Here is a 14,953-nt window from a genome sequence, read left to right on the forward strand (position 1 = left end):
GGCTACATTATTCTGCTTATTACATGGCTAGGCTACTTGCCAAATAAATACATCCGTGTATGAACATTGATTCGCTGAAACTAAAGTAGGCCTAAATATGAGATTTTTAATAGCATACAATCTAGTTATTTTGATACCGCTCTTGTGCTTCTTACCGGGGCCTGTACCATGAAGCTGGTTTAGCTGGCTAGCCTGATTTGTTTAAGCTTAGTTTGTGCCAATCCTGGGTTTTAGGTACCATTAAAGTGGTTTGGCTTTTAGCTGTGTTCATCGCCATAGTAACTTATGCTCCACGGCTAACCTGCTCCAGGGCAGGTTATGTTCTGGATTAGAGATCTCAAACTGAAATTGGGCCAATCAGCTGTGAGAAAAGTGACACACCTCTGATGCAGTAAAGCCACTCCCCCTGTTTCTGCTCCAAATTAAAGGTCATTACATAGCAAATGGTTTTAAAGACTAAAGCGTCTTGCTTTTAACAATGCTTATTTATAATAATATTAATTTTGAATGATTTACTTATAATTTATGTAATTATTATACCTTAAATCAATTACACATTTATCATTTTAGTTAATCAATCATTAATAGGCACTTTGTTAAAATTAATACATAAGTCATATAAATAACATCACCTGCATAAAGTCATATGGACAAAGTTTTAAAATCAATAAATAAAAATAGCCTATAAAAAAAAGATGCTCACTGAGCTTAAATGTTTTATTTTCTCTATATCAACTAAACTAACTTCATAACTTTTACTTGCATTGACGTATACAATTTTTTCTTAAAGTTGTCCTCTTTCATAAACAGCTTTTCTTCTTGCTGTGTATTTTTTTTATTTTTTATTCTTAATATTTTTCAATCATGCAATATTCTGCAGAAGAGAGAAATTAATCTCACTGATTGTCTCGCGAGAAGTGAATCTCAGTTCCACAGCGTGTGATTGGCTGTTCACTGCTGATGTCACAGCTAAACTCCTGAAGTCAGGATCAAAGCCTGAGTTGACAAAGAAAGCTGATGATCAGCATCATGGGACCAACAAAGCCTTAATACAATGGTTTGGTTTTGTCAACTCGAAACTAATCCTTTAACCCTGAGTTTGTTAAACTACCATCATGGTACAGGCCCCCGGTTCGTTGTTTTTATTTTCTCAAGCGGTGTTTCACTTTTTACACAAAACTCTGCTTTACAACAGTCAACCGTTAGATGGCGCCAATTATAGAAATTCAAACTTCTGACGTATTCCACGTTCGATGATGGAAGAGTGCCGATTGTTCAGAAATGTTTGACAAAAAACTAAATTAAAAGAAGCCAGGGAATCTTTTAATACAATTATATTCTACAATACTAATGTGCCAAAATATTTGAACTATTAGATTACACATTTGATTATAAGGCTAATTACCGTAAAAATGCCCTGAAAACAACAAATACATCCTTGCCTCCAGCATCCGAAGAGCCACCATCACGATACACTGTGCTGAATATTAACTAAATAATACAAAAAATGCAACATAAATCAAGTGTAAAAATCTAAAATCTTATATATATATATATAAGATTTTAGATTTTTACACTTGATTTATGTTGCATTTTTTTATTATTAATCAAGTGTAAAAATCTGATATATAAGATTTTAGATTTTTACACTTGATTTATGTTGCATTTTTTTATTATTTAGTTAATATTCAGCACAGTGTATCGTGATGGTGGTTCTTCAGATTTTTACACTTGGTGATTTATGTTGCATTTTTTATAGATTAATGTAATCAACTAATTGTAAAGGCTTAATAAGAGAGGCTAATGATCCACTCAAAGTTGAATTAAGGTGTTTTATTTTTGTTTCCATACATTTTTCTTAAAACAGATGATGCCGGGAGAGTGTCATTTGGAAATGAATGTATTCATCCACAAAAAAAAAAGAAAAAAAAAAGCTTTCAATATTTTCAAATCACAAACACTCTTAATGTAACAAGGGGTGGTTTATCTTTCACGTTATATCAGATTTGTTCTATATATGTATTCAAAACCTTTTCATTTTCGGTAACAGGGTTGACCAAACACAAACATTTATAAAAAAAAAAATAATAATAAATAAGATTTTCCTGAGAGGTAAGGATCTACTTCATCCAAAAAGGCGCTTAAACATTTTTAAAACAGTACTTTGAAAATCAAACATTAAAAGTGGGAAATGGCACGTTTTCGTATAATGACCCATATATATCACACTTAATATAGACATTTTTTTTACGATCATTTAGACAATATTTTCTGGCCACACAGCACCCAAATTAAAGGCACAATATGTAGTTTTTCACAACTAGAGCTCGCTATTCAAAACAAAGGCGTATCTGATGACGCCGCGATTGAGCATGGCTATGTATAGTTGGTAGTTTTGTTGTCTTCACCTCACAGCCGGTGGAAAAGAATCTGGACGGGGCTCGGGCAGAAATCATGTTCATGGATGAGATTATTAGCATTACTGTATGCAGCAGAGCAGGACCGAGTGCTGTGGAGCTGAACGAGGCCGCTGAAACGATTGCTAACAAGAGACGAGCGCAACACAGCTAAACTTTTATTATGCCACAGTAACCACTTCCGCTTCTTCTGGTCAAGCATGGAGTAACGCAGCCCTGTTTTATCATATTAGATACATTTGCATGTGTTGAAAGTTATGTTGTAATGCTCTTTGCTCTGCGGCTGCTATGAGACACTTGTTGCACTCTACAGTGAGCCAAATCAATATTAGATTATATTAAATTAATAAATGCTGAATGGCTTGTGTTGCTAAAGGGCATGCAATTAATTTTAAAACATATTGTATGATAGAAAAAATGCTGTATTACTGTACAATAATTAGTTTTCTGTCTATAAATGTCACCAAACAGTTGTTCTCTTGTCTTGTAAAACATAATATATTAAAGCATCTTTGGTATTTCCATGGTTTCTATAAAAACAGAAATTGAGGGTATAACAATTTATATATATATATATATATATATATATATATATATATATATATATATATATATATATATATATATATATATATACACACATACATACATATACATATGTTTTTATATACCGCAGCATCATAAAATACCATAATTGTTCCATGAATTACCTGCCTGTAATGCTCCCTGAATAATTTTCAACAGTAACTTAAACACAAGCAAGAAATCATTCTACTAACTCAAAAACTATTTGGAGATATAAAGCAACCATAAATGTTTAATATTTCACATGCATAATCTTCAGCTTAATGCTGCTATTTTTATTCATGTATTTATTTGAAAGTTTCATTGCATTGAAGTTTACATTCTGTTATTAAATGCTCAGATGTATACACAAACAGCTCGGGTTGTTTTATTTACCAAATCCTAATTATTATTATTGCTCCACAAATTACCTGGAAAATAATGCTCATTGAAAATGATTCTCAGCAGTAATTTAAACAAGAAAGTCTGTTCTATTTAGAGATTTTATAGGGTCATAAATGTTTAATATTTTGCTTACATATTCTTAAAGTGACTCTTTTTTCTTTTAAAATCCGAAATTGAAGCATAAGTGCCATTTAATTGTCTGTCACAGAGGACATTGTTTGGGAGTTTTGCTGCATTGTAAACCTTCACGCTCATAATAATTAATTGTTTTTAGTAGAGCCATCTCAAATTAATTCAAACAAATTAACTTTTATGAGTACTAAGTACTTAATTTTTCTTTTGAGATCTCAAAACTGACAAATTTTAAGTAATGGGGGGGGGTTCTAATGCTATTTCATGCATTCTGACCTATTTACACTGTAAAGGAGATGGATTCTCATGCTAAACATGAGACTTTTAGTTGGACACATGACAGAGTATTTTTCTGTGGCATTTAAATCAGTCTCTGAAAGTTTTTTTTTTTTTGGAGTATAGCCCTGTATGACTTCATAAAGGGTGCAAATTATTTGTAAGGGCATTCCCGGATAAGCGTGTGCACACATCAACCAGAGCGAGAGCAAGATCACGTCTATCAACGAGCTTCGTTCAAGTTACTAAAGAAGTGTGTTTTTGGTTGCGAGGGTAAGCGTTAAATGGTTAGTTCACCCAAAAATGAAATTTATATCATTAATGACTCACCCTAATGTCGTTCCTCACCCGTAAGACCTCCGTTCATCTTCAGAACACAGGTTAAGATATTTTAGATTTTAGTCCCAGAGCATATGCAGTCAATGCCCACTTTATGTCCAGAAAGCTAATAAAAACATCATCAAAGTAGTCCATATGTGACTTCAGTGGGTTAATTAGAATCTCTTGAAGCATCAAAAATACATTTTGGTCCAAAAATATCAAAAACTAAGACTTTGGTCGCCAATGTCACATGATTTTAGCAGTTTGATGCGATACGAACTGCTGAAATCACGTGACATTGGCGACCAAAGTCATAGTTTTTGATGTTTTTGGAATAAAATGTATTTTCGATAGCCTAGAAATCTAGACGTACCCTAGCGGCAGCAAATCTAATCTGCCTGCGAGTGTCGTCTAGCAACTTTCAATACCCTTCTGAGCTGTAAACGCCAAGCTCTTGACGGGCCAATCACATCGTGTATAGAGTCGGTGGGCGGGGCTTAACATAATGACGCCAGAGTTGTGCTTGGAACACAGAAACTGGCGAACGGCGGTCTTTCGAATCAGCTTTGACCGCGACTCTGGAAGACTTGGAGTTAAGCTTTTCTCTGAGAAAATAACGGCACTGAAGTCATTCTTAAGAAGGGAAGATGTGTTCGGAGTTTAGCCGACCAGATACGGCGAATGTTTAATCTGTCAACGAGCTCCGCTTCACCTTCGTTGCTCTGGTTGGTGTAGCGCTATCCTATCGCGTGCAGAGGGAGTTTGAAAGACAACCGTTTATCCCGCCCCTCAGATTGAGCTGTCTATGGTGAGTTTCCAGACCAAACATCTTGACGTGGGTCTGGCTTGTCACGCTATATTTTCGATGCATTGGCGACCCGAATCATTGATCAATTCACTGATTCACGAAACTTTTGAATCTTTTTGGAGAAACACGGAAGAGAAGACAATGCTGAATAAAGTCATAGTTTTTGATATTTTTTGGACCAAAATGTATTTTGGATGCTTCAAGAGATTCTAGTTAACCAACTGATGTCACATATGGACTACTTTGATGATGTTTTTATTCCCTTTCTGGACATGGACAGTAAAGTGGGCATTGACTGCATATGCTCTGGGATTAAAATGTAAAATATCTTAAACTGTGTTCCGATTATGAAAGGTCTTACGGGTGAGGAACGACATTAGGGTGAGTCATTAATGACATAAAAAATTTTTGTCATTAATGACAAAAAGTTTTTGGGTGAACTAACCCTTTAAGGAAACCGTGGATGCAGCTTGTTTTTGCAGAGCAGCAATGGAGTTCTGCAAGTGTGTTTGTTTGTTCCATGAGTTGAAAAGTTAAACTGCATCAAATGTTCATGTTTCGTTGGCAATAAATGCATATAATTTAAACTATACAAACGTGTAGTGAACTGAAAGTTATCCAGGGATAATGCCATGATGTATCGTGAGTCATTGGCAGAAATTGTGTGTGTTATGTACCCTTTAAGTTCAACGTATGAATTAGCTTACTCAAATATTTCAAGTTCAGACATTCGAATTAAATCTGCAAGTTCTGCCTACTTAAACTTTAAATTTATTGTTTTGCTAAATTATTCTGTTTTAACTTGTGCGTTATATCTAGAATAAGTCTATCTATCGCCTAATAATCTATCTGTGATCCCCTACATAGAATGAAATGATGATTGAATGCAAAGCACACTGTGACCCGGGTTTGTAAACGGGGTTTCACGCGACATTGCCGCCAGCTCATTACCCCGCTAAGTGTAATTTCAGCACACTGAAATCCAGCTCCAATATTTATTTCTAATTTTACCATATACAAAACAATGACTGGGAGAATATTCGCCTCGCACGCAGCCCCAGTAACCGGAGAAGATGAATGTGCGGCATGGTACTTTCATACCTGCGAGTGTGTGTGCGGGAACTTCATTACAACGCCCCAGTTTAGCTGCCTCCTCTCCTCCGCCGTTGATGGTATCTTATTGTTACCAGGTGGCTGCCAGTGACAGGAGCCTTGAAAAACTGCTGACAATAAGCCACGGCTCAAAGGAAAACGCGAGAAAGGAGGACACGCGAGCAGCAAGGTTCTCCCTCATGGAGGCGTAGGGGGTGAGGAAACCATGTTAGAAAAGGAAAGGAACGAGATCCCTGGGGAAACTTCCTGTGCTTTAGATGATGGTTCATAAACTACCATCATCCTCGAGGGCCCGGGGAGGCGAAGCTGAAATAGTTCAGAAGTGCCAATGAATGAAAAAGTGGGAATTAGTGGGAAGTTTGCTGAGCAGAAGGGTGAAATGGAGACCGATGGCGCATGGGAAAGAAACCCTCCTGAGGAAGTCTCGTGTGAAAGATCTCTCGTTCACACTGAGAGGGTTCGTGTGTGCCGTCATAGCTGCTAACAGCTGTGGAAAATGAGCACTCATTGATTTCATGCATATGGCACCCACACATGTAAACACAGCCATCCCAGCGTAACAAAGCCACAGGGAATAAAACATTCTATTCCGTTCTAATTTAAGAATTCCTTTCATTTAACGCCGTGTATTACACGCGATTGCAAGCTTCGGCTGATTATCTTTGCATCACAACACCAAGACACTGAGAACTGAGTTATTTGATCCTCTATGAAACAGCATTCCCTTGAGCACAAATGTGACAAAGAACATCCAACAACTGGAGATTTTACAGTGTGATACAAGGCTACAGATGGACTGCAGTGTTAGGCTATAGGCTACTTAAGCAAATCCTGCAGACGTGCAGTGTGAATATCATATTTTAGGATAGGCACGGATCTGTTTATTACTGTACTGCCTGCTATAATTGAGATTAATGGAGTTCGGTGAGCATAACGGGAACGATGCCAACTTTATAGTGCCAGGTGCTGAGTATCCAATCACAGTTTCAATAGAAAAATGCTTGATTCTAAGTATGACTACAATCAGAAGTGGTCTTAACCTACTTGCAGCAAATAAAAATAGATTCCTTTTCTAGTTGAATTAGTTGGTTATGTAGGCAGATTTACTGCTAATCCCCAAGGGACAAGCTTCTGTTCCTCTCTCTCTTTTTTTTAAACACAATTGTGCCATCTAGTGACAATATCTAGAAAAGCCACATAACACAAAATGGACAGCAGAAGTCTCAGCAGCAGTATAAAAAGCATTTTACAGACGTGAAAGTCTGTACAAATCATCCTTTCACAACTAAATGTTTAAAATGACTGTGATACCACCATGATACAGTGGTGGAATCAGATGGTGATGCTGGTATGGTATTCTGCACTGTAAAAAGAACAAAAACAGAGGATGTTATGTACTGGTAAGGAAATTACCCAGTCATTTTATGTTAACCTTTAAAACAGCCCATTGCAATGCGTAATTCAACCTACAGGTAAACCACCTGTAAAATCAATACAGAAAAATCATATTTATACAGTACATTCTGCCCTATTTTACAGACTTTTAAAATAGTGCATCTGCAGTGGGAAATCTACTCAACTTCAGATAAAAGTTAATATATTTCACATATTTACAATATTTGGAGGGAACTTGCATGTTTAAAAAGTTTTTGTTAAAGGCACAATAAGTCAATTTTGTTGACTTGTGTACTTACACTATCCCAAATGTTTCCAAGAATGTTTAAATCTGGAGAAATAAGCAATTTTAACCAGGACACACACTGTGTCCGTGCGTCGCCTATCAATAATATCATACCCGCATTACCCTTGATTTCCGAAGACAATTTAATACATGTTTTATTAGACAAGGGAACAACTGTTTGGAGACATTTATAGACAGAAAACTAATTATTGTACAGTAATACAGCAATTTCTCCATCATACAATAGGTTTTAAAATTAATTGCATGCCATTTAGCAACACAAGCCATCCAACAAGCCATTTTCTCCATCATACAAAATGTTTTAAAATTAATTGCAAGCCATTTAGCAACACAAGCCATCCAGCATTTATTAATATAATATTCTAATATTGATCTAGTTCACTCCAGTGCTCAAATGTCTCTAATAGGCCTATGATAAAACAACACTGTGTTACCCCACATACGCTTTGTCATGCTCGTCTCTCATTAGAAATCTCTTCAGCAGCCTCATTCAGCTCCTCAACACTCGGTCCTGCTCTGCTTCATACTACAGTAATGCTAATAATCTCATCCATGAACATGATTTCTGCCCGAGTCCCGTCCAGATTCTTTTCCACCGACTGTGAACAAAACTCTCGGCATCATCAAGCTACACCTTTTTTTTTAATAGCAATGTCTAGCGGTGAAAAACGACATATTGAGCCTTATCGTATTATGTTTGTTAAAATGTTCTGAATTTAATTAGTATGTTTCATAATCTGTCTGTAAATGTTTGTATCTCATGGAGATGTTCACCAATAGCTTTTTGAGTCATATTTGACATCAACATTAAAAAATAAATTCAAAAAGATTTTGAAAAATGTATAATTCAGTTGTTTCAGTCAAATGTTGATCTTACATTTACTTTATAAAAATCATGGGAGATACAAAGATTAAAATTCAAATATTCAAAACAAAAATTATTTTCTGTTAATTGTATTTTGAATGTTTGAATGTATATGTATTAAGTGTTAAATGTGAAGCACCATGAGAGCCTAAACTAATTGCCCCAAGGGGATAAATAAAGCTCTAAACTAAGCTAAACTAAATCATGAAATGGTGTTATTTGTGTCCTAATAAGATGGAAATGGCAATAATTTTCTGATGAATCTTTAAGGTCATGCCCCATTTAGGGTTAATGTAGCTATTGACATGTTACTCCAAAGAACACCATGGTATATGCTGTACCAAAAAGGTCTGTCAACATCTACAAAACTAATAAATCTGTATTGTTAGATTATAGATACATTAGTACAAAGCTAAATGCATAAGGGTAGTTGACAATTTATTTATTTATTTTTTGGTAAATCACCACTTTTAAAAATGCATTTTGTTATGTTGCGTGAAGTCTGATGTCTAAATATAAGGGGTCACTAACTTTGTAAAATCTTTCACTGTTTTTAATTTTGTGTTTTATTTTTGTATTCTGAAATTTGTCCTGGTTTGACATAGAAAGCATTAAGAATATAGAGGTGTCAACCAAAGGACAACAAAACGTAACACTTTTTTTAGATGTTCCAAAAAAGTTAATATTTGAACAGTTCTGAGACATACACTCACCATGTGCTCGTCATGGGCTTCACAGTTGAATGGGGTCCTTCAAGGTCAAGTAATTAAACTTGTCAGTGGAATTGCCCGATTTAAAATCAGGAGGACACCGGAGGACATGCAGTGACAAAATTTTCCTCTTTTGGATGAAAACTAATTATTGTCATTTTCTAAAATAAGACACTTGCGTGTAAAATTATGCCTGAGGTATTTAACATTTGCTTTTCTTTTTCATGTATAAGATTTGTGATTTATATAACCATGCTTGAGACAGTCACACAAAAGGACACTTTTGAGATTTGGCCCAAAAATGTAAAACAATCTAAAGACAAAACTGCTTTTATGAAACCAGGTCCACAAAAGACAAATTTAACAATTTAATGCATTTTAAATTATTACAATAATACTAATATATTTATTTTTTATCTTGTGTGACAGAGAAAATACCATGTCACGTCAGCAACCCCTAAATAGGTCGATTTGTAACTCTGCTTGAGTTGATGAATTATAAAAGTACTGCTTTCTGCTTTTTGTTTTAAGAATGCTTTTTAAAATTGTGTTATAGTTATGCAGCAAATACTATAATGATGTAAAATGTCTAAATGGCAAAGGGATTCAGAAAGATGCGAATCCGTACACGTGAATGTAATGTTTCTCAGCCATTGAAACACTATTAAAGCACGAGCGAGCACGTTTGATGTTATGAGAGACGTATTTGTTGAGGTTCTGCGTAAGTTATGCGCAGAGCGGATGCGCACGAACACACATCAGCGGTTTTATTATCACTGAGGAGCCGTGAAAACATTATTGTGTTCATCTGCGTCGAGCGAATTCTAACGTTACCGACCGATTTACGTCAATAAACGAACAATGATCGAGCATCCGGTGACTAGCAGATGAGCCAAATCTGATCGTCGCTGAAAGAAAGAGGCGCAATCTCGGATATTTTGTCAGGTGAGTAACGTTAAACTGAAAGGCATTCAGACAACACGCAGCAAAATCACCAAATATATCAACATATATTCAAGTAACCCAACCGATGTTGAAGATGTGCCATTTTACATGTTTGTAGCTTATAATAGGATCATTCCGAAGGGTTTAGGTATTGTGGTTTAGTGTAAAATAAGGCTGTTTTTGCTGTGTTTTGGTCAGGGTGTTGTCCTGTGTACAGGCCTCAGTCTGATCCATCAGTGATCTGATCTCAATATCAGCGCATATAAAGCCTCAGAAATCCCATTCATTAAGTGTGTGGAGTGAGATCATTTGTTAATATAGTAGTTAAATGTATAGAGAGATATATTTCCGTTTTTATTGTTTGAGTTGTGGAGGGATTTGGGCCTGTGATGCAATCTAAAAACACAATTATCCCAGTCAAACGTTATTTAACCCAGTCGATTTGTGTTACAATATATTTAACGTTATATAATAATTATATGTCTATGATTTTTTTCAACCCACCATCCTTTTTTTTACCTTCTTTTAATATCCTGTAGGTAACATTTTTACTGATTGAATGTAATTTTTTTATGTTATGTTAGTTATGTTTGTTATTTTTTTTCCCTTTTAAACCCGTCAACATTGTTGACATTAACTTTTGTTAATAAGCATATATATGTAACTAATTATTTAGGACGGATATTTATTTAAACATTTGCTTAGTAATACAATTTTTTTAAATAATATTCTTTTTTTCTTCTTAAACGTGTAGCTTTTGTTAATAAATGTAAAATTGCAATAATTTATGTTAGAACTTGGTTATTTAAATATATACATTGTTAAATATTAATATTAAATTGTTAAAAAATATTCTAGTCAGCCAATTTTATTTCACAAATAGTACAAGTAATACAAACTATTATTAATAATAATAATAATATCTAGTCAACCTGGTTAATTTTATTTAAACTTTTGTTAAAAAAAATATGCATGTAACTGAATATTTATTGCTGCTATTTATATAAATTCTTGCTTGATAATGTACTAATTATTTTACTAAAATTATTCCTATTTATTTCCAATAGTTTTTAGCTTTTGTTAATAAATGTAACATTTAACTCATTTATAATTTCTATATTAAATATACATTGTGAAATATTTATATAAAATGTTATATAAAACCATTATTAATAATAATAATATAATAATATCTATTCATTATATTTGACAATATAAATTGTATATATATTTTTTTTCAACTAATTATTTATGGCTGATATTTATTTAAATAATTGCTTATAAATAATTTACAAATTGTTTCTCAAACAGCATTCCTATTTTTTTTCAATTATTTTTATCTTTTGTTAATAAAATGTAACATTTCACTGCTTTATAATTGATCTGTTATACATTAAAAAAGTATGCATTGTTAAATACTTTTAAAAAACTATACAATGTTGTTATTTAAAACTATTATTAATACTAATGATGATAATAATATCTAGTCAGCCTAGTTAACATTTTATTGTAACTTATGTTAACAAAACTATACATCCAACTGATTATTTATGGGTGATTTACATTTATTGCAAATGTTTGCATAGAAATGTAGTTTTTATCATTATCAGTTCCTTTGGTGTTCTAGTTAGGCCTACCCGTTTCCTGGTTATAAACCTAACCTAAAACGAATGTCAGATATTCGAGTATATTCTGTTCTAGCATCATAAAATGTCCCGTAAATGGTTTGCCTGTGAAGGATTTGGGTCATGATATATTTAGTTTCTTTCTGCATCAGATTTGGGCCGGTTGCTATTATGAGCATGTTACACGCATATAAGTCTTATCGACGGTTATGTTAGTCAGTTTTATAGATCAGTGTTAGTAAGCAAAGACTTTTGAGCGTAGACGAAGACTTTTTGTCAAGATGGCATTATAGTGTCTTTGTTCCCCTCATTCCAAGTGCTTTCAGATGTTATCAGTTCTTTTCATTTGATGTGTTGCACAAGGATTTATTTGTATATTCACAGACATTACATGAAAAGGAGCTTTCTTGTGTAAGTGGAGTAATGCTTATCTTATGAGAGAGTAGAATTGCAAAAGCTTTAATCATACAGAGCCACAATGAACAAAGAACTCAAGCAGCCGCCGTTTACTCGTGACTTTTGTAGACTTGGGCAACATGGTTGGGTAAACAGTGCCCTGTTTGTTACTGACACTAGCTTGTGTCGGCAGCACATGTGAATTCATTGTGTTTTTGTCTTCTTCACAGTATGGCTAGTTGCGGTGAGGTTAATCTTTCCGTGGACGCCTTGACTTCAGGCAAGAAGGTGAGTGGGGAGTCTGTGATGGAGGGGAGTCCGTCACCTTCATCTCCTTCCCTGCCCGTCCCAGAGTGTGCTATCTGCCTGCAGAGCTGCGTCCACCCCGTACGTCTGCCGTGCCGCCACATCTTCTGCTTCCTCTGCGTGAAAGGAGCTTCCTGGCACAGCAAACGCTGCGCCCTTTGTAGACAGGAAGTGCCGGAGGACTTCCTGGAGCGTCCCACTTTGCTCTCCCCAGAAGAGCTGAAGGCTTCGGCGACGGGCGGACGCGGCGCGGGGACCGGCGGTCACGCATGGTATTACGAAGGCCGCAACGGATGGTGGCAGTATGATGAGAGGACTAGCCGAGAGCTAGAGGATGCTTTCAACAAGGGAAAAAAGAGCGCCGAGATGCTGATCGCCGGCTTCCTTTACGTGGCCGACCTGGAGAACATGGTGCAGTACAGGAGGAACGAACACGGCCGTAGGCGCAGGATGAAAAGGGATGTGATGGACATCCCTAAAAAAGGTGTGGCCGGACTAAGACTCGATCCAGATCCCAATCAAACCGCGGGGTCGGGAACGGTTCCCATCGCGGCGCCCGCGCTCGTGGATTTAAGCGGAAGCGTGGACGGAGCCGGCGCCGAGCGAGAGAGTTCGGCGGATGGAGCGGACACCGGGGTCAGCGGAGGGCGTCCTCAGGGCGTCTTTGCTCCTGCTCCAGTTAGGCCACCGACTGTCCTAGGGGGTCACCTGACCAGCCCCGCTTCCTCCAGCGACATCCAGCTTGCGCAGGCTCTCGGCCAACTTGATCTCAACCCCGTCGAGCCGGAAGAGGAAGACGCCGACAACGAGGACGATTCGGCCGATCCGGACGCCTCTGCGTATGAATCTGAATCTGGCTCAAGCGAGGATGAGGACGAGCAGGTCGGGGACGAAAGCGACGATGAGCACACAGAAGGCTCCCAGGCTAGGCATAGACTGCAGCAGTTGGACAGACCGCCCCCTGGTGGCGGGCCGGCGAGTAGCGGCGATCGGTCTGGGTGCCCCGACGGTCAGTGCACCGTTACGAAGGTCTGACCTCAGCACAACTACAGAACTCCTACCCAACTACCTAACCGCTGGGTGTTTCTAACCAATCTTTGAAATGCAAAAAAACGAACGAACCGTTCAAATCACGGAGACGCACGCGCTTCTTGGATAAGGGTGGAGGCTGGAGGCGGGTGGCTTTGGTGTAAGAGTAGTGCTTGTCTTTCTCTATCAGTCTTAGAGGACTGTACCAGGGCTGTACTCTTTAATGGAAATTACAGGCAAAACTACAATAAAATGTGCTTTTTACCATGCATGACGGTCAAACCATTACATTTTTCTTTTCCATTTCAACAAAAAAAAGATTATTCTCACTTTTTACCCTGAAATTTACGGAAGAGGATTAGGGCCAAGCAAAAAAAAAAAAAAAAAAAAAAGCATCTCGAGATTAAATTCATTATAATGCGAGATTAAACTCGTTAAATTCCGAGAAAAAAAGTCGAGATACAATCTCGAGAATAAACTCATTAAATATCGAGAATAAAATAGTTCTGTTTCGAGAAAAATCTCGTTATATTTCGAGAAAAATAGTCAAAATAAAATCTTGAGAGTAACGCATTCGATAAGTGTTCATTGCATAGCATACTGATAGAGGACATGGCAGAGTTGGATCACTTAGTCAAGCTATATTTCAGACTTTCTTTCAGTAACAAAGAAATACTATCATCTTTAGCTAATTATGACAAAATTATATTAATGTCCTCTATCAGTATGCTATGCAATGAACACTGATCGAATGCGTTATTCTCAAGATTTTATTTCGACTTTTTTTCTCGAAACAGAACGACTTTATTCTCGATGTTTAATGAGTTTATTCTCGAGATTTTATTTCGACCTTTTTGTCTCGAAATTTAACGAGTTTAATCTCGCATTATAATGACTTTAATCTCGAGATGCTTTTTTTTTTTTTTGCTTGGCCCTAATCCTCTTCTGTAGTAATTTAAAGGAAAGAGTAAGGAAATATATTTTGCACAAGTGTATTTTCTCATTAGTCAGTATTTATTTATATATATATATATATATATATATATATATATATATATATATATATGTAAAATGTATTTATGTAAGTGTATATTTACGTTACAGCTATGAGAATTTTGGAAGAAAGTGTGCTTAATTTTACAGTGCAAATATATTTCATCTTTTTGTATTAAAAAAAAGTATTTTTTTCTTTCTTTTGATTTTGGGGTGAAACATGGAAGCCCCTTCCCGTCACTAAATAAAAAAAATAAAAAGAGTTATTGTGACTTTTTATCTCAGAATTCAGATTTTTTTTTCCTCACAATTGCGAGTTTTAAAGTCATAATTCTGAGATATAAAT

The 14,953-nt window shown here is 36.0% G+C and overlaps 2 protein-coding genes across 2 annotated transcripts in view; one reads left to right on the forward strand and one right to left on the reverse strand.

Moving 5' to 3' along the window:
• Window positions 1-9,347, reverse strand: part of LOC137078360 (cadherin-6) — a 140,431-nt gene extending 131,084 nt beyond the window's left edge. The window contains exon 1 of the mRNA XM_067445572.1: window positions 9,317-9,347. The gene's annotated coding sequence lies outside the window, so the exon portion shown is untranslated. The remainder of the gene's footprint in view (window positions 1-9,316) is intronic.
• A 697-nt stretch (window positions 9,348-10,044) lies between these two features.
• rnf146 (ring finger protein 146) lies at window positions 10,045-13,915 on the forward strand. Its single transcript, XM_067447167.1, has 2 exons — window positions 10,045-10,258; window positions 12,510-13,915. The coding sequence occupies exon 2, from the start codon at window positions 12,511-12,513 to the stop codon at window positions 13,618-13,620; it is 1,110 nt and encodes a 369-aa protein (XP_067303268.1). The 5' UTR covers window positions 10,045-10,258; window position 12,510; the 3' UTR covers window positions 13,621-13,915.
• The last annotated feature ends 1,038 nt before the right edge of the window (window positions 13,916-14,953 follow it).

Source organism: Pseudorasbora parva, chromosome 6 (assembly GCF_024679245.1).
Source record: "Pseudorasbora parva isolate DD20220531a chromosome 6, ASM2467924v1, whole genome shotgun sequence".
Lineage (NCBI taxonomy): Eukaryota > Metazoa > Chordata > Actinopteri > Cypriniformes > Gobionidae > Pseudorasbora > Pseudorasbora parva.